Source organism: Schistocerca nitens, chromosome 1 (genome assembly GCF_023898315.1).
Source record: "Schistocerca nitens isolate TAMUIC-IGC-003100 chromosome 1, iqSchNite1.1, whole genome shotgun sequence".
Classification (NCBI taxonomy): Eukaryota; Metazoa; Arthropoda; class Insecta; order Orthoptera; family Acrididae; genus Schistocerca; species Schistocerca nitens.
In genome coordinates, this window is record NC_064614.1 from 1,115,306,390 (window position 1) to 1,115,326,918 (window position 20,529).

The following is a 20,529-nucleotide window of genomic DNA, read 5'->3' on the forward strand; positions in this document are numbered from 1 at the left end:
GAACCTGGGTGCACGAATGGCAAAACGTAATCATTTCGGATGAATCCAGGTTCTGTTTACAGCATCATGATGGTCGCATCCGTGTTTGGCGACATCGCGGTGAACTCACATTGGAAGTGTGTATTCGTCATCGCCATACTGGCTTATCACCCGGCTTGATGATATGGGGTGCATTTTGTTCGCACTGACGACACTTTGAACAGTGGACGTTACATTTCAGATGTGTTACGACCCGTGGCTCTACCCTTCATTCGATCCCTGCGAAACCCTACATTTCAGCAGGATAATGCACGACCGCATGTTGCAGGTCCTGTATGGGCCTTTCTGGATACAGAAAGTGTTCGACTGCTGCCCTGGCCAGCACATTCTCCAGATCTCTCACCAACTGAAAACATCTGGTCAATGATGGACGAGCAACTGGCTCGTCACAGTACGCCAGTCACTACTCTTGATGAACTGTGGTATCGTGTTGAAGCTTGATGGGCAGCTGTATCTGTACACGCCATCCAAGCTCAGTTTGACTCAATGTCCAGGCGTATAAAGGCCGTTATTACGGCCAGATGTGGTTGTTCTGGGTACTGATTTCTCAGGATCTATGCACCCAAATTGCGTGAAAATGTAATCACATGTCAGTTCTGTCGTCGTCGTCGTGGTCTTCAGTCCTGAGACTGGTTTGATGCAGGTATCCATGGTACTCTATCTTATACAAGCTTCTTCATCTCCGAGTACCTACTGCAGCCTACACCCTGAATCTGCTTAGTGTATTCATCTCTTGGTCTCCCTCTCCGATTTTTACCCTCCACGCTGCCCTCCAGTACTAAATTGGTGATCCCTTGATGCCTCAGAACATGTCCTACCAACCGATCCCTTCTTCTTGTCAAGTTGTGCCACAAACTCCTCTTCTCCCCAATTCTATTCAATACCTCCTCATTAGTTATATCTACCCATCTAATCTACAGCATTCTTCTGTAGCACCACATTTCAAAAGCTTCTATTCTCTCCTTGTCTAAACTATTTAGGGTCCATGTTTCACTTCCATACATGGCTACACTCCATACAAATACTTTCAGAAACGACTTCCTGACACTTAAATCAATACTCGATGTTAACAATTTTCTCTTCTTCAGAAACGCTTTCCTTGCCATTGCCAGTCTACACTTTATACCCTTTCTACTTCGACCATCATCAGTTATTTTTGCCCCCCAAATAGCAAAATCCCTTTACTACTTTAAGTGTCTCCTAATGTAATTCCCTCAGCATCACCCGACTTATTTCGACTACATTCAATTATCCTCGTTTTGCTTTTGTTGATGTTCATCTTATACCCTCCTTTCAAGACACTGTCCATTCCGTTCAACTGCTCTTCCAAATCGTTTGCTGTCTCTGACAGAATTACAATGTCATCGGCGAACCTCAAAGTTTTTATTTCTTCTCCATGGATTTTAATACCTACTCCGAACTTTTCTTTTGTTTCCTTTACTGCTTGCTCAATGTACAGATTGAATAACATTGGGGAGAGGCTACAACCCTGTCTCACTCCCTTCCCAACCACTGCTAGCCCTTTCATGTCCCTCGACCCTTATAACTGCCATCTGGTTTCTGTACAAAGTGTAAATAGCCTTTCGCTCCCTTCTTTTTTACCCTGCCACCTTCAGAATATGAAAGAGAGTATTCCAGTCAACATCGTCAAAAGTTTTCTCTAAGTCTACAAATGCTAGAAACGAAGGTTTGCCTTTCCTCAATCTTTCTTCTAAGATAAGTTGTAGGGCCAGTATTGCCTCACGTGTTCCAACATTTCTACGGAATCCAAACTGATCTTTCCCGAGGTCGGCTTCTACCAGTTTTTCCATTCGTCTGTAAAGAATTCGCGTTAGTATTTTGCAGCTGTGACTGATAGTTCGGTAATTTTCACATCTGTCAACGCCTGCTTTCTCTGGGTTTGGAATTATTATATTCTTCTTGAAGTCTGAGGGAATTTCGCCTGTCTCATTCCATGGTAGAGTGTTGTTAGGACTGGTTCTCCCAAGGCCGTCAGTAGTTCTAATGGAATGTTGTCTACTCCCGGGGCCTTGTTTCGACTTAGGTCTTTCAGTGCTCTGTCAAACTCTTCACGCAGTATCATATCTCCCATTCCATCTACCTCCTCTTCCATTTTCATAATGTAGTCCTCAAGAACGTCACCCTTGTATAGACCCTCTATATACTCCTTCGACCTTTCTGCTTTCCCTTGTTTGCTTAGAACTGGGTTTCCATCTGAGCTCTTGATATTCATACAAGTGGTTCTGTTTTCTCCAAAGGTCTCTTTAATTTTCCTGTAGGCCGTATCTATCTTACCTCTCGTGAGCTAAACCTCTACATCCTTACATTTGTCCTCTAGCCATCCCTGCTTAGCCATTTTGCACTTCCTGTCGATCTCAATTTTGAGACGTTTGTATTCGTTTTTGCCTGCTTCAGTTGCTGCATTTTCGTATTTTCTCCTTTCATCAGTTAAATTCAGTATCTCTTCTGTTACCCAAGGATTTCTACTAGCCCTCGTCTTTTTACCTACTTGATCCTCTGCTGCCTTCACTGCTTCATCCCTCAAAGCTACCCATTCTTCTTCTACTGTATTTCTTTCCCCCATTCCTGTTAGTTGTTCCCTTATGCTTTCCCTGAAACTCTGTACAACCTCTGGTTTAGTCAGTTTATCCAGGTCCCATCTCCTTAAATTTCCACCTTTTTGCAGTTTCTTCAGTTTTAATCTACAGTTCATAACCAATAGATTGTGATCAGAGTCCCTATCTGCCCCTGGAAATGTCTTACAATTTGAAACCTGGTTCCAAAATCTCTGTCTTACCATTATATAATCTATCTGAAACTTTGTAGTATCTCCAGGGTTCTTCCATGTATACAAACTTCTTCTTAACTCTTGAACCAAGTGTTAGCTATGATTAAGTTCTGCTCCGTGCAAAATTCTACCAGGCGGCTTCCTCTTTCATTTCTTAGCCCCAATCCATATTCACCTACTATGTTTCCTTCTCTTCCTTTTCCTACACTCGAATTCCAGTCACCCATGACTATTAAATTTTCGTCTCCCTTCACTACCTGAATAATTTATTTTATCTCATCATACATTTCATCAATTTCTTCATCATCTGCAGAGATAGTTGGCATATAAACTTGTACTACTGTAGTAGGCGTGGGCTTCGTGTCTATCTTGGCCACAATAATGCGTTCACTATGCAGTTTGTACTAGCTTGCCCGCACTCCAATTTTTTTTATTGATTATTAAACCTACTCCTGCATTACCCCTAAATGATTTTGCATTTATAACCCTGCATTCACCTGACCAGACGCCTTGTTCCTCCTGCCACCGAACTTCACTAATTCCCACTATATCTAACTTTAACCTATCCATTTCCCTTTCTAAATTTTCTAACCTACCTGCCCGAGTAAGGGATCTGACATTCCACACTCCGATCCGTAGAACGCCAGTTTTCTTTCTCGTGATAACGACGTCCTCCTGAGTAGTCCCCGCCCGGAGATCCGAAAGGGGGACTATTTTACCACCGGAATATTTTACCCAAGAGCTCGGGAAAAAATTACGGCTGTAGTTTTGGTTAGTGTTACAAGGCCAGATCAGTCAATCATCCAGACTGTTGCCCCTGCAACTACTGAAAAGGCTGCTGCCCCTCTTCAGGAACCACATGTTTGTGTGGCCTCTCAACAGATACCCCTCCGTTGTGGTTGCACTTACGGCATGGCTATCTGTATTGCTGAGGCACGCAAGCCTCCCCACCAACGGCAAGGTCCATGGTCCATGGGTGGATGTCAGTTCTAGTATAATATACACTCCTGGAAATTGAAATAAGAACACCGTGAATTCATTGTCCCAGGAAGGGGAAACTTTATTGACACATTCCTGGGGTCAGATACATCACATGATCACACTGACAGAACCACAGGCACATAGACACAGGCAACAGAGCATGCACAATGTCGGCACTAGTACAGTGTATATCCACCTTTCGCAGCAATGCAGGCTGCTATTCTCCCATGGAGACGATCGTAGAGATGCTGGATGTAGTCCTGTGGAACGGCTTGCCATGCCATTTCCACCTGGCGCCTCAGTTGGACCAGCGTTCGTGCTGGACGTGCAGACCGCGTGAGACGACGCTTCATCCAGTCCCAAACATGCTCAATGGGGGACAGATCCGGAGATCTTGCTGGCCAGGGTAGTTGACTTACACCTTCTAGAGCACGTTGGGTGGCACGGGATACATGCGGACGTGCATTGTCCTGTTGGAACAGCAAGTTCCCTTGCCGGTCTAGGAATGGTAGAACGATGGGTTCGATGACGGTTTGGATGTACCGTGCACTATTCAGTGTCCCCTCGACGATCACCAGTGGTGTACGGCCAGTGTAGGAGATCGCTCTCCACACCATGATGCCGGGTGTTGGCCCTGTGTGCCTCGGTCGTATGCAGTCCTGATTGTGGCGCTCACCTGCACGGCGCCAAACACGCATACGACCATCATTGGCACCAAGGCAGAAGCGACTCTCATCGCTGAAGACGACACGTCTCCATTCGTCCCTCCATTCACGCCTGTCGCGACACCACTGGAGGCGGGCTGCACGATGTTGGGGCGTGAGCGGAAGACGGCCTAACGGTGTGCGGGACCGTAGCCCAGCTTCATGGAGACGGTTGCGAATGGTCCTCGCCGATACCCCAGGAGCAACAGTGTCCCTAATTTGCTGGGAAGTGGCGGTGCGGTCCCCTACGGCACTGCGTAGGATCCTACGGTCTTGGCGTGCATCCGTGCGTCGCTGCGGTCCGGTCCCAGGTCGACGGGCACGTGCACCTTCCGCCGACCACTGGCGACAACATCGATGTACTGTGGAGACCTCACGCCTCACGTGTTGAGCAATTCGGCGGTACGTCCACCCGGCCTCCCGCATGCCCACTATACGCCCTCGCTCAAAGTCCGTCAACTGCACATACGGTTCACGTCCACGCTGTCGCGGCATGCTACCAGTGTTAAAGACTGCGATGGAGCTCCGTATGCCACGGCAAACTGGCTGACACTGACGGCGGCGGTGCACAAATGCTGCGCAGCTAGCGCCATTCGACGGCCAACACCGCGGTTCCTGGTTTGTCCGCTGTGCCGTGCGTGTGATCATTGCTTGTACAGCCCTCTCGCAGTGTCCGGAGCAAGTATGGTGGGTCTGACACACCGGTGTCAATGTGTTCTTTTTTCCATTTCCAGGAGTGTATTTGTCCAATGAATATCCGTTTATCATGTGCATTTCTTCTTGGTGTAGCAATTTTGATGGCCAGTAGTGTATGTATGAGAAAGCAACGGGTCACTGCTTTTGCTCAAAATTCACGCAGTTTCAGCATCTATTTAAATGTAACAAATGATGCTCTAGTATGATGTATTTCTCATCCTCGAGAAATCGTCGTTCAAGGCTTTATGAGCATGTTGAATAACACATGAGACTGACGGCTGCAGAGTACGTATTTTAGTGCAACCATAAAAGGCCGCAGATGGCATTCCATTCTCGTCCTTTTATACTCTCGGTTTCATCAAACACCCTTGTGATCGTTGTTTAATCTCATTGAACAACAACACTTCAAAAACACAGTGAACACAGCTTTCCTGTGCTCAGTAACGAAGGACCCTCTGCTGTGTTCAGTAACGAACGAGCGTTCTGAGAGATTATGAACTGTTGACCAGGAACTCGCTCACTTTTGCTATGAAAATAAAGCGCTTTGTAGCACAACATGTAGAGAAAGCAGAGACACCTACGTATTCTATGGATATGGGACACAGCTGGTTTCTACTGACGCACCAAAAGGAATGCCAATCAATGCACATTGCCCGAAACAGATACAGTTCCATACGAGTTCACTCCTAATGCGTCGGTAAATGAATGTTCACATCTGGTTTCGTTATTAAAACTCGATGATACCTTACCTGTTATGAACTTAAAAATGCCGATCAGTACTGTGCTGTGAAGAAATTGAAAAGGAAATGATCGTCGAGAGGACTAAGAATAAGGATAAGTCAAAACAGCCTTCGGTGAAATTAAAAGCAAGGGTGGCAACATTAACAGTGCATTGGGAATCCCACTGTTACACACAGGAGACACTGATCTACAATGACTTGACAGAAACTGGAGTCAACAAAGATGACATTGGAGATCCAGAATTAGAATCAAAATTTTAAGAAGTTTTGGAAGAGCTGAGACTAAACAAGGCTGAAAGGATAGATAACATTCCTTCGCAATTTCTGCCCTGTCCAGTCACACTAATGTTACCAATTTTCAGAATTCCAAATAACAGCCTTGTAAAGCACGGAACGCTTCTCTATTGGGTTTAAATCTGAAGAGTTTAGTGGCCAGTCCTGTTGGTAGACACCATCGTTCTGAGCTAAACCAAACTGTATGTAGATGTGGACGTGGTCCCCAAGGATAGATGCATACTTATGTTGATCCATTGTGCCTTCCACATTGACGAGATCACCCGGGGAATGCTGCGAAAACATACCCCAGACAATACATGTTGTAGAGTGATGTTTCACGCCATGCACTACAACGGCCGTCGCCCACTGGAGTATACAACGTGATTCATCTAAAAGGGCACCTGTTCCTACTCTGTGGACTTGCGGTACTGGCGTCCAAATTCCAGCCTCCATCACCAGTGAACAGCAGCACGAGTGCATGAACCAGGCCCTAGCTGCAGGTGCCCATACGCAGCACTATTCGCTGAACCGTCGTTGAGGAGACGCTATTGTTACCCCTTCATCTGGGCTGTCCGTTGCTCAACAGTTGCACGACTATTTGCTGGTACACTTCTCTCCAGTTATTGTTCACCCCTGTCATCCATCGCCCGGTATTGCTAAGCGCCAATCTGGCATGCACGGCGGCACGCTATCAGTTTACAAACATAGCCGTTTCGGAAATGCTTCCAGCCTTGGACTGAGAGCAAGTGATCACGCTGTTTTGGACACCACATAAATCGCTCCGTTCCCGCATTTCGACAGTGACTGCCCTGTATTCCGCGTTCCCCCGACATGCTTTATGTAACCTCCATTGCTAGTGCTGCTACCTGACGTCTGTGAGTGGTTCTTGCAAGTTGAAATAGAATAACGGCGGTCACATTAACGTGACTGGAACGAGTAAAAGCATTGGGAGAATGGCAGTCAAATGACATTGCGGTTGGCATGCAGGCGACATACCATTAGATGCTCCGAAAATATCACCCACACAATTCTGAGAATAGTGAAGACAGATAAATGCGGAACTATGGTACAATCAGCTTAACAGCTCGGGTATCCAAATTGTAAAAGAAGACTGACTCGGATTCCTACACCTTCCACCCCTCTGCCGGTGTGCCCCAAGGTTCCGTCCTCTTCCCTCTTCTCTATCTCCTACACACATGCCGCTGCCTTCACCCCCCCCCCCCCAATATCTTCTCCAATTTACCGTTGACACCGCCTTCCTTGTCGTCACCCCCACCCGGCAATGCTCCCAGCACCTTCTCCAATCCGATCTTCACCTGTTCATCACTTGGTGTAACCAGTGACTGCTCAAGGTCAATCCTTCCAAAACCCAGGCGATCATTGTAGGCAAAACCACCACTTCCTTCAGCCTCCTTGATTTTTATCTCACCATCTATGGCCATCCTATTACCCTTACCCCCACCTTTAGGTACCTTGGCGTCACCCTTTACCGTAGCCTCTCCTGGACCCCCCATCTCCAGACAATCCAAGCCAAGGCACGCTCCCGATTCCGCCTCCTCAAGCTCCTTTCTGGCCGCTATTGGGGTCTGGACCCCTCCACAATCCTCCACACCTATAAATCTCTCGTCCACTCCATCCTCTGTTATGCCCATCCCACTTGGATCTCCGTGCCTCCTATCTTGCCTTCAAATCCTGGAACACCATGTGCTCCACCTCGCCTATCACATCTGCCTCCCTTCCCTCACGTGGATCCTCTACGACTTAATCCCTCCACTTCTTCATTGAACAGATACGGTTTCTTTACACTGTACAGGTGCTAACAGATTGAGTACGGGAGTCCTTTATTTTCAATAAAAGAAAAGGGAATTTTTTTATAAATGTGTGAGCTATGGATGGCAATGGATCTTCACAAAGCCGTGCACGGTCCCTGGGTTGGCGACACATCAGATTTTTCCAGTATGTGCCGCTATCCCACGGCTTGTTCGCGTGCTCGACGAACAAACAACCTTTCTGCTGACGGGGTGACGCTCAGGGAAGCGTCGCTTGCCTAGGCAGAGCTCCTACAGCAGCCAATCAGAAAGGTCCAGGAGATCACGTGTGAGCGCCCACCGCGCCGAGCTGCGCAAACGAGGCGTGTGGATCGCTCTTTTTTACTGACAGGCCCCCGACGAGATCAGACGCATTGGTCGGTTGCCGCCGTGCACTTTTCGAGCCCTGGCTCAATCTGTTTGCGCCTTAGGGCCACTAAACTCACATTAATGTACCTCGGCTAGGCCATCAGTAAATGTTTTTTTTTCAATAAACGGGAGGCAGTTTGCCGACCGGAGTTGAAAAATTAAACTTGTTCTTTTTTAGACCCCACTTCCACCTCAGCCACATCCTGACATGTACAACACGTCCCGTAAAGTTGATTCCCCACACCCGCTTGTCTGTACCATCCTTTCCCAATCCCGTCCGCTGTCACGCCTGTATACCTGTATCCCACCTGCTCTCCATCCCCTCCCGGATGATAACCGCCTCCCCTCCATCTAACCCTTCTATCAGCTTTGATCCTCCCCTTCCTCCTCCTGTGTTTTTCCTCCACGGCACCCTTCTCCCTTCCTCCCGCCCCCTCTCTCCCTCCCCTCCCCCCTTGCTGGGTTTCCGCACACCACCCCCTACCCTCTCCCCTTCCCCTCCCATCTTCTCTCCAACTGGCATCTCCCCTCCCCCTCCCTTCTCCCGTCACCCCTCTGGCAGTCCCCTGGCTTTTTTGTGTGCACAGTGAGTTTTTAGTGCGCCAGAGATCGTCGCCACTGTGATAATATTTGTCTTCCCGTCCATTACTCAGCGTCTCTCATTCAGTGTTCTACCGTTCACGTGTGAAACTCTGTGTCTCCGTTGTGTACCGTGCTGAACATTTTTATACAAACAACACATACATGAATGACTTCATTTATTTTAATATGTCTTCTGCTTTTTTCCTCCATGTATGTTTATGTGTCTTCTTTTTTTCTGTGGCCAAGGGGTGGCATAGATGGGCTGCTGCCAGCCTACCTTTTTGTAAAGGTATTAAAATTGCTATAAAGAAAAAAAAGAAGGCTGAGGACTCGTTAGATGATGCCTTTAAATAAAACAATGGCACCAGAGAGGCAGTTCTGACATTATGCTTGACGATGGAAGCAAAACTGAAGAAAAATCAACCCACGTTCATATGATTTGTCGACCTAGAGAAAACATTCGCCAATTCAAAACCGTGCCATTTGCGTTTAAGGCGTGAGATGTCTGAAAGCCGACACACTACAACAATCATCGGAAGTGCCTGTGCTGGAGGAGAGTACTTTATGGTCTAGTGGATGTTCTCGTATTACTCCCTGGATGAACTTGTCATTCCGGAAGGCATAATCTATCAACACAAGTATGTACCTATCCTCGGGACCAATTCCAACTCTACATGCAGTTTATTTATCCTGAACAAATGGCATGTACCAGGAAGACTACGCAACATGTCACAGAACTGGCACTGTACATGCATGGTTCGAAGAGCACCGCTATGACTTTAGCGTACTTCGTCCGCCATGAGACTTCTCGGATTTAAAGCCAACCGAGAATCTGTGGGACCGCGTCGATCGGGCTGTAAATTGTGAGAAAAATAGGGGTAAGCTACAGGGAAAGACAGATTATATAAAAAATATACAAGGTTCAAGAGGAAACAATACGACTGGAAAACCAAGGAGGAAGTTCTCGGTTTAAAATAGATCTAAGACGAGGATTCAGTGTTTCGTTCCTACCGTCCGTTTTACACATCGAAGAAGCAATGACGGAAATAAAAGAAAAATTGCAGAATGGGATTAACATTCTGGGTGAAACGATGTCAACGATAAGATTTATCTATGACATTGCTATCCTCAGTGAAAGTGGAGAAGGATTACAGGTCCTGTTGAATGGAGTGAACAGACAAATGAGTGCAGAGTATGGAGTGGGGGTAAACCAGAAAAAGACAATCATAAATACAAGTAGCAAAACTCAGAATAACGAGAAAGTGAGCATCAAAACTGGTGATAACCTAGTTGAAGAATTTAAGGATTTCGTCTATATTGGAAGCAAGGAAGTTATAAACAGCAGACTAGCACGGGGAGAGAGGGCACTCCTGGCCAAGAGAAGTCTAGTGGACCTTAAATTGAGGAAGGAATTTTTGCGAAAGTACGTTTGGAGCACAGTGAATCATGGACAGTGGAAAACCAGGAACTGAAGAGAATCGAAGGATTTGAGATATGGTGCTACAGGAGAATGTTGGAAATGAGGTAGAATGATGGCGTAACGAATGAGGAGATTCTCCACAGAATCTGCAAAGAAAGAAACAAATGGAAAACAGTGAAAAGAAGAAGGGACCATATAACAGGTGTGTGTTACGACCTCAGGGAACAGCCTGCGTGGTACTAGAGGTAGGCGTAGAGTTCAAAGCTGTAGGGTAAGACTGAGTCTGAAAAAGGCTACGTCGAACAAATAATGCAGGATGCAGTTGCTACTCTGTCGAGGTTAGCGCACTAGAGTAGTGGGCTGCATGAAAGCATTCAGAAGAGCAATCGCTCAAAGGAAAGAAAAAAAGAAAACTACTTTAAAAAGTCTGTGTTTTAAAAGAACTACTGCTTGTGGTGTTGGTGGTATTGACATAAACTGTGTACGTTCTCCATAGTGAACGCAGCATTACGTGAGAGTACCCAAAAGAAATCGGAATTATTTTTGAAAGCTATATGTTTTCGAATCGTTTACAAAACAACCTTATCCCCTTCAATATACGGGCCATTACAACTAATACATATGTCCCACCGGTGCTTCCACTGTTCGAAACACTTTTTGTAGTCATCTTTAGAGATGACTGACAGCTCCGCCCTCCTTTTTTTCTTGACTTTTTGATTGTTGTCAAATCGGTATCCTTTTATGCCCCTTTCCACATGTGGAAGTAAGAAAATGTTACACGAAGCCAGGTCAGGCGAGTAAAGTGTGTGCGGTAATTCGAGCAAACAACTCGTACACTTCGGTTTTTCCCATAGCGTCATCTTGGTAATCTGTTTTCAACATCAAAACAGTTTCAGCAGCATTTTTACCGAGTGTAAAACAAAATTTCACAGCTGCACGTTGTTCAGCTAAACATACCACCATGAAAAACGAACCAAGAACAAAATGGTACCAGCAAAAACAATCACTGCAGATGGACAGAACAAGCCAGGTCGACAACACAGGCAGCACTGAACTGGCAATGAGTTCCGGTACACAGGCCTAGCGAAGAAATGCTAACTACACGAGCTCCGCCCACGGCAGTGTTAATCCGATTGTTTATGGGTAACCCCTCGCAAAATGGAATTTGCTAAATGAGTACCGCACAGAGTTGGAGCGCGTGGTGAGCTCGTACCTTCCTGGAGATGATGGAGTGCACGGTGGCGCGGCCGTCGCGCAGCATGAAGATGAACTTGGCGTTGGGGAAGAGCTCGGCCAGGTAGGCGGCCGACTTGAGCGTCAGCGGGTCCTTGTTGCAGAGCCGCGGCGCCGGCTCGCCGTGGCGCGCGATCACCTCCAGGCAGAAGGCCGCGATCGCCGAGTCCAGCACCTGCCGGCCAAACCGGGCACCACAGGCTGCAGCGTGCACAAAATAAGTTGACCGGTTGCTGTGCGGACGGCGTGGAAGGGGACCGATCAGTGTGGTGCGGAAGGGCATGTGCAGTTCGACAGCTGAAGCCTGCACACATCTCGCGTAACTTGGACGCTACAGCCTAGTGAGTCTGGAAATGATCACATTAGCAGGGCAGGTCATTACAACTAATAAACCGGCAAATATAGACGTTCAAAGTCAATACTTTCTACATTACTGAAAAAGAAGTGGTGGCATAAACAGTCTCAACTATTAAAAAAAAAAAAAAACACCTCTGCAGGGGCACTGCCAGAAGAAAAAGATACAACAAAGAAGGGGAAAAGTGGAGTGTAGCGGACGATGTTGATTACTATAGTAGTGACAAATGTACAACACAGAACACGAGTAATGTAGACATTCTGCATGAGTCACCTCACATTGTGTTACTCTGCATTACCTGAATCCAATTATATATGACGGTAGTATCTGTTCCTGAAAGAACAGTTACCGTTGATGACCATGCAGCTTAGCTTACACCGGTCGGGGCACACATTTTCAACATGTCCCCAATGAACGCCTCTTTGCAGCTAGGGTGTCCATTCAATTATCATTTCATTTCTAGCTAAGCTGCATGGTCATCAACGGTAACTGTTCTTTCGGGAACAGATACTACCGTAATGTATAGTTAAAATAAGGCTTCCCGGCCATCAACCTTCTTGTGTGAACGCACACGATATGCCCGAACTCGTACGGGACTTGGTAAATTAATCTGCCACGAGTAACGAGTATGATGGGCAAACATCTATTAGGCGAAATACGAATGTAGTGGTGTGGACATCTTGGGAATGTGACTCTCGCGGGGAGCGTGCAAGGGATAAGTCCCTGCAGACGCACTATCCTCTGTGCCCTCGGTGGCTCAGATGGACACCGGCACGGTAACTCAGCGTGTTCGGTCAGAGGGTTAGCTGTCCTCTGTAACAAAAAATCTGAGTTAATGGATTAACGACGAACTGAAAAAAAAAGAAAAGATGGATAGAGCGTCTGCGGTGTAAGCAGGAGATCACGTGTTCGAGACCCGGTGGGGGCACACATTTGCAACATGTCCCCAATGAACTATATCAACGCCTCTTTGCAGCTAGGGTGTCCATTCAATTATCATTTCTAAATCTAATTACTTCTCCTTCTTGTACACATTTCCAGAAGTATTAAACCACTTTCTTTATTGTCTATATTGTGCGACTGGAATAGCTGGTGGTTCCTACATCACAATCAAGCACACTTTTTAATGGCATTGTTGCTTCCTCGTTTGTCTTCTCTTGCATAAATTTAATGGGACTGCGCATAATCAGCGTGGCTACAAGTGCACAGGATGGCAGGCGTCAGAGAACAGTGGCGGCGAACACTTCAGAACAGAAGGGATGGACTCGACCAGCGCTCATGACGACTGTGTGTTTCCGAGGAAAAGCCCAACCTAACAACTTCTTACTCTTCAATATTTACATTAATGGCAACAGTCAGAAGGAGCACAGTGAATCTGTGTACACCGGAGAGTCAAAACATTATGACCACTTACGTAATACCTTGTTTGTCCGTCTTTGGAATGGAATACCAGGGGCGTTTGAAAAGCCCGTACAAAAATAAAAAAAAACTGCTTATGTGTTTGAGGTAAACCTTTCTTATTTTTCGACATAGTCTCATTTTAGACTTATGCACTTCGTCCAACGTTGTTCTAATGTGTTGATCCCCTCCGAATAACAGGAATTGTACAAGTCTGCAAAATAGCTATTAGTTGCTGCAATCACCTTCCTCATTTCAATAAAATCTTTGTCCCGCCAGCTATTTCTTCAAATTGGAGAACAAATAATAGTCCGAGGGAGCCAAGTCTGGAGAATAGGAGGGATGTGAAACGAGCTGGAATCCTATTTCCATTAATTTTGCGACCACAACTGCTGAGGTGTGTGCTGGAGAAAGGCATTTTTGCTGTCCAATCGCCGTCGTTTTCCTTGCAGCTCGGTTTTCAAACGGTCCAATAACGGTGAATAATATACACCTGCAATAGTCAATGAGGATTATCCCTTGCAAATCCCAAAATATAGTCGCCATAACCTTTCCGGCAGAAGGACTGGTCTTCGCCTTTTTTGGTGCAGATTCTCCCTTGGTAGCCCATTGTTTAGGTTGTTGTTTGGTCTCAGAGTATAGTAATGTATCCATGGTTCATCCACAGTGACGAAACGATGGTCAAAGTCCTGTGGATTCTTCCTGAACAACTGCAAACAATCCTTGCAACACTTTCCACGATTCCGTTTTTGGTCAAGCGTGAGCAACTGAGGAACACATCTTTCGGATAGCTGTCTCATGTCCAAATGTTTATGCAAAGTATTATGTACCCATTCATTCCAGATGACCATAGCACTATAAATCTCACGCACCTTACCTCTTCTGTCATCCATCACCATATCATTGATTTTATCACTGATTTCTGGAGTCGTAGCCTCCCCAGGGCGTCCAGAACGTTCAGCATCACTAGTGCCCAAATTTTGAACCCACTTATAAACTGTTCTAATCGAAGGTGCAGAGTCACTTTAAAGTTTATCAAGCTTCTCTTTAGTCTCCTGAGGCGTTTTGCCTTTCATAAAGTCATGTTTAATCACCACACGAAATTCTTCTTCCTCCATTTTTCGACAATCACTCGACTTCTTTGATTCACACGAATGCCAAACGCAAAGAAATAGACCAACTCTGTGTGCGTTCTTTCCAGGGATGCTACTAATTAAACATGACTTCGATACGCGCCGGTGGTGCCATCTGTCGGACTTTGCACGGACTTTTCAAACGCCCCTCGTACTTCATTGATTCCGCGTGTCAGGGATCCGACAATTCGTTAGTATGTTTGTGGGGGTATGTAGCACTACTTGTCTACGCACTGGTCGTGTATTTTGCATAAATAACGGGCCACTGATTTGCATACGCGATAATGGTACCCGATAGCGACTCAGACGTGTTCCATAGGATTTACACCAGGTGAATTTGATCGCCGAGACATCAACGTGAGTTCACTAAAACCCTCCTCAAACCACTGCATCACTGCTGTGGCTGCGAGATATGGTCAATTGTACTGCTGAAATATGACATCACCATAGGGGAAGACATCAAGCACCAAGGGATGCAGGTCGTTCGCAGCTGTCAGCAGGTCTTCGATTAGTACCACAAGTCCAATGCAAGCGCAGGAGAATGTCTCCCATAGTTTAATACTGCTCCGACAAACCTGCGTCCGTGGAGAACTGCACATTTCCAGCCGTCGTTCACTTCGATGGCATCGTTCGTGGAGACGACCATCGATCAAGTGTAGTCAAACTATGATTCACTCGAAGAGCCGACACGTTTCCATTGATCAACGATCGAAACCCGATGGTCCCGTGCCTACTGCAATCGCAGTTAACGACGTCGTTGGATCAACATGTGAACACGCAGGGTGGCCTGCTGCGGAGCTCCGTGTTCAACAATGTACGATGAACGGTGTAATTCGAAACACTTTTGCGTGCACCAGTATTGTGCTCTATCGGCAGAGATGCCACAGATCACAGACAAGCCTCCGAACTCCACTTTCTTTGAAGAGTCGTGGACGTCCAACGATTTAGCGCCAAGTAGTATGTTCACTGTTCTTCTACCTCCTTCCGGAGATGCTCACGACAATAGCACATGAACGCTCGGCCAGCTTTGCTGTTCTGGAAATAATCGTTCACAGGCTCTGCGAAATAATAATCCGCCCTTTGTCAAAGTCCCTTATCAGAATGAATTTCCCTATTTGCAACCCATATCTTCGCTAGCGTGATCCACAGTCCGTGTCTGCTCCGGTTGCATACTTTTGTTACTGCGTCACGTGCCCGCCACGCCACCAGGCGGTATCCAACGTTGCAGTGGGCAGTGGTCATAATGTTTTGGGCTATCAGTGTACACGTTCCTCCATTTCAAACTGATCTACTCATTGTTATTTTGCGGGGTATTTAAAATAAACGTGTCACATATTCCTACAGGAGGTAGTATTAGTCAAAACCAGAAGAAACATACCTACAACAATATGTCCCGAAACGAATACCTGATGAGACAACAGCCAGTCTATCATCTCATTCCCATCTGCCGTAGAAGACACTTTAGGCAGTGTCTGTCCTTCTTCAAAGTGAATCACGCACTCCTTCAAATACACCTACCTCTATTCGGAATGTGTGACGTACAGCCCGCATCTCGTGGTCGTGCGGTAGCGTTCTCGCTTCTCACGCCCGGGTTCCCGGGTTCGATTCCCGGCGGGGTCAGGGTTTTTCTCTGCCTCGTGATGGCTGGGTGTTGTGTGCTGTCCTTAGGTTAGTTAGGTTTAAGTAGTTCTAAGTTCTAGGGGACTGATGACCATAGATGTTAAGTCCCATAGTGCTCAGAGCCATTTGAACCATTTTTTGTGACGTACATCCTTGTCTTCTCTCCATTTCACTTCAGCTACTCCCGCTATATTTAGAGTGAGCCTTTGCACTTCTCTTTCCTGATTTTCCTGCTTCCCTAACGCGTTCTGAATTCTGACATTCCACAGTCCAACTCTTAGGATGTTATCCTTTCGTTGATTACGCCATGTTTTTCTCAAGATCACCTCTATCTTTGCAGTCCCGTCCCGGAGATCCGACCTGTGGGCTATATCGGTATTTATACCAATTGAGAGATCATCATAACACTTTTTCAATTACAGGCCACATGTCCTGCGGATACGGATTATGTATCTTTAATGCCGTGGTTTCCATTATCTTCTGCCTCCTCATGCCGTTGACCATTCCTCCGCCTTTTAGGTGCAGTTTACAAGGGCAGGAGAGTCCTCTTAACTCCTTTACGCTCCTACCCCTTCTTTGACAAGGCCATTGGCAGGCGAAGGTGACTTCTTATGCCGGAAGTCTTTTCCCGCTATTGCTGACGATTTTCATTCAAAGTTTAATCAGTGGCGGGAATTCAACCCAGGACTGAACATGTTTCTATTACCTGTGAGAGACACTACCACGAGTCCGTACGAAAGTGATAAAGGAATTGCTTGTTGAAAACCATCCGCACAAGAGTATCGTTGAGACCTAATAGCAACTACAATTTTTCTAACACTTGTTTCAGATACATTTCCTACATGTCGAGATAGCCTGCCCTCTCACCTGCAACGTGCAAACTACGTGACGCCGACTGCATACTATTGCCCTCGTTGCAAATAATCCAGCGTCAGGGAACAGCCTGCAGAATAATTTGGCAGATGGACTGGCGCACGCCTTGTGGCCACCTGCCAGCCCTGCAGCAACTGCCGCGGCGTGTTTACCTCTTTAGAGAGTCCAGCCTCCTCGAGCCGGACGCTCTCCTTCTGCGACTTGAGCCAGTGGGAGCGCATCTGCAGGATGCGGGGGATCACGCGCGTCTCCTGGCCGCACCTGCAAACAGGCAACACCACACAAGCACCTGTTGAGTAGTCATTCAGTACACACACCACACACGTCACTGTACACATTATGGAATCATCTCTTCAAGCTCTATTTATGTCAAGGTTTTAATAACACTGCCTGAGAGAAAAACACTGAAGCATCAGAAGGGGAGGAGGAAATGAAATGAAACCTCACAGGCTGAGATGGTATGTGATGTAACTTCATTGGTTACAATGCGACGTAACCTTCCAGTACTGGTGGTGGTAAAACTCTACCTAAGTAGGAAGATTACCGTCGCTTTGTCATGTCCCACCGCCCCTGCAAGCTGCCGTCTGTAGTAAATGGTTTCTTAAATTCGTGTGGTCCACGAAATTACTGGCCCCTGCGAGTTATTGACGGGTATTAATAATTTCTAGTGGAAGGCTTTAACCAACCGGTAAAATTTGAACGCAACGGATAACGCAATATTTTTTTGAATCACTACAAAAAAGCAACTGTACAGGGCTTAATAGGCAGTATATAGCTTTTATTTGCTTTCATGACCCAGAATTCGACTGTGCTACAGACTTTCACCTATTCTTTATGATGGATGGAGCTAATAATCAGTCGAGAGTAGACATTAACTGATATTTATTCAGTACCGATAGTATTTCAACAACAAGTTTCTCTTGTAATATATATCATAACTGCTCTCTCTAGTTATTAACATGGTTCAGTTAAGCCACGTAATTATGGAATGGGACAGAGGAGCGCAGACCTGGCCTCAATGTAATTTTATACAGACACACGATTATACCTAAACCCATGCTTATTACATTCAGTTGCTGTAGAAGACTCAGAACAAGTTCAGCAAAGACACTACAAGCAAAACTAGGTCAGGAAGGAAGTATATTTTGCAAGTCTTTATCAAATAAATGGTAATTAAAATCCGATACTTTTCCTAGTGGCACGAGTTTAAACCATGTATTTTACATATCGCACGACATCGCCAACAAATCAAATATTTCTGGGGGAGCACAAGAAACGTCATCACTTCAATGCTGTTCAACACACGTGACCAAGTTTCGGTAGCCAAAAGAAACCCAGAAAATTACGGACACACAAGATTATTCCTTCCCTATTTTACACTCGCCCACTATCATATGATTATTCATCGTGTACAATGCATTTTCAGACCGAAACTACAAATCATCAATCCAACCGACCACGTGGCGCGAAAGCAACTTCACGAAGAAAACATATGAAAAATGAATAGAAACCCCCCAAAATATTACTGTAAATGAAAGAGCGGATTAAAATACATTGAATGAGTGAATTTCCGTTAAGCACAAAGCAAAAATATGACCGTGAGCTGAAGGCCCATGGTGAATGGCCTGATCAAGTTACAAACGCAAAGTTCTACTGAAATTAGAATAAATTATGAAAATAAATTCCCTTATGGGGTTTATTGGTAATCTCGCACGTGATTTTAACATCTGGACTTCATTACCGAGCAGGTTTTAGAACATCTAATATTTTTGTTAACATTACTAAAACGAGGGCTGCGTCTCCATGTCTGTCCAGCGCAGCGACCCAGCAACAAGTACTCTACCGGACACCTCGCCTAACCGTTCAAAAGTTGGTGGAGGGGATGGTTAGCCAACCTAACAGAGCCAATCCTCTGGCCGTCGCGCTCTCTCTGTCCTGACCTGCCCACTATCTTTGCCAAACTTGTTCACGTTTAGGGGGTTGGTACTATTCTAACACAGAACGACTCTACACATGCAACGCTACGACCTCTGACCAGAGCTTTCTGCTACATCACATACTATATCATTCATACAGTCCAAGGTCGCATAAGGGAAAGGATACAAGGAAGCGTGGCACACATGAAATAAAATGAATACATAAATAAATAAACATTTTCTTGTGTTTGTCATAAACGAAAATCGCTTCTGCAGATTCAAAACACTCTGGCCATAGTTCTCCCGTACCGGAATGTATTGGAAAAATATGGAACGGAACAACAAGTTCCGTTTCAACGAAATCGTTCTGGCATGGATGTATGCAGTGAACGATGAGAAGAGGTGAGCTACAGAATGGTGCAGCTGCTGTCGTCGTAGGGAAGCTGGACAGAAGCAGAAATGATTAGCAAATATGTAATTACAGTATACAGAAGATTTACTTGTAATTTTCTCCGAGCATTGCAAAAAACCGTACGAAAGAACAGGCAGCAATTAAATCCATCCATTACAGTGCGCTAACTAAGCGTCATGCAGTGTGAGGTTCCCTCTACTAACACATGAGCGAACTATCGAAAGCTAAGACTGAAAACTGTTGAAGACTGCAAGACAGACTCGGCCGAATAGCCGCCGCAGGCCATCCTATATCGTGGCGGCAGAGGGCGCTCGTAGTTGGAACTGCTGAAGGCGTGGCCAGCGGCCGCGCATCATTGGATCCAACGGGTCCCTGCGCTACCATTATCAGCATATGTCGGAAACATGCGTTTCCGTTACCAGCTGTGAGATGTTGTGGCGATGGTATCTCCTGAGGCAAGCTGACCTACAACTTTTAAACGTCCTGATATCCCAGATACAGGTTCTGGCGCAGACTGGGGACCTCGTTGGTCACGAGATTGTATTAGCAGCACACAGATAACTCACAGAGTGATGTGGCATGTCTAGATGAACATTGTCCCGTTGAAAAATGCCATCAAGGTACTGTTTCATGAGGTAACACATGAAGGTCCAGGATGTCCATGACATACTGCTGTGCCATTACACACTCCTGGAAATGGAAAAAAGAACACATTGACACCGGTGTGTCAGACCCACCATACTTGCTCCGGACACTGCGAGAGGGCTGTACAAGCAATGATCACACGCACGGCACAGCGGACACACCAGGAACCGCGGTGTTGGCCGTCGAATGGCGCTAGCTGCGCAGCATTTGTGCACCGCCGCCGTCAGTGTCAGCCAGTTTGCCGTGGCATACGGAGCTCCATCGCAGTCTTTAACACTGGTAGCATGCCGCGACAGCGTGGACGTGAACCGTATGTGCAGTTGACGGACTTTGAGCGAGGGCGTATAGTGGGCATGCGGGAGGCCGGGTGGACGTACCGCCGAATTGCTCAACACGTGGGGCGTGAGGTCTCCACAGTACATCGATGTTGTCGCCAGTGGTCGGCGGAAGGTGCACGTGCCCGTCGACCTGGGACCGGACCGCAGCGACGCACGGATGCACGCCAAGACCGTAGGATCCTACGCAGTGCCGTAGGGGACCG

General features: G+C 46.4%; 1 protein-coding gene across 1 annotated transcript in view; it reads right to left on the minus strand.

Moving 5' to 3' along the window:
- Positions 1-20,529, minus strand: part of LOC126231427 (protein-tyrosine sulfotransferase-like) — a 336,679-nt gene that overhangs the window by 34,363 nt on the left and 281,787 nt on the right. Inside the window, exons 4-5 of the mRNA XM_049942412.1 lie at positions 17,168-17,276; positions 11,617-11,811 (exon numbers count right to left, since the gene is read on the minus strand). Coding sequence (XP_049798369.1) covers positions 11,617-11,811; positions 17,168-17,276 — 304 coding nt within the window. The remainder of the gene's footprint in view (positions 1-11,616; positions 11,812-17,167; positions 17,277-20,529) is intronic.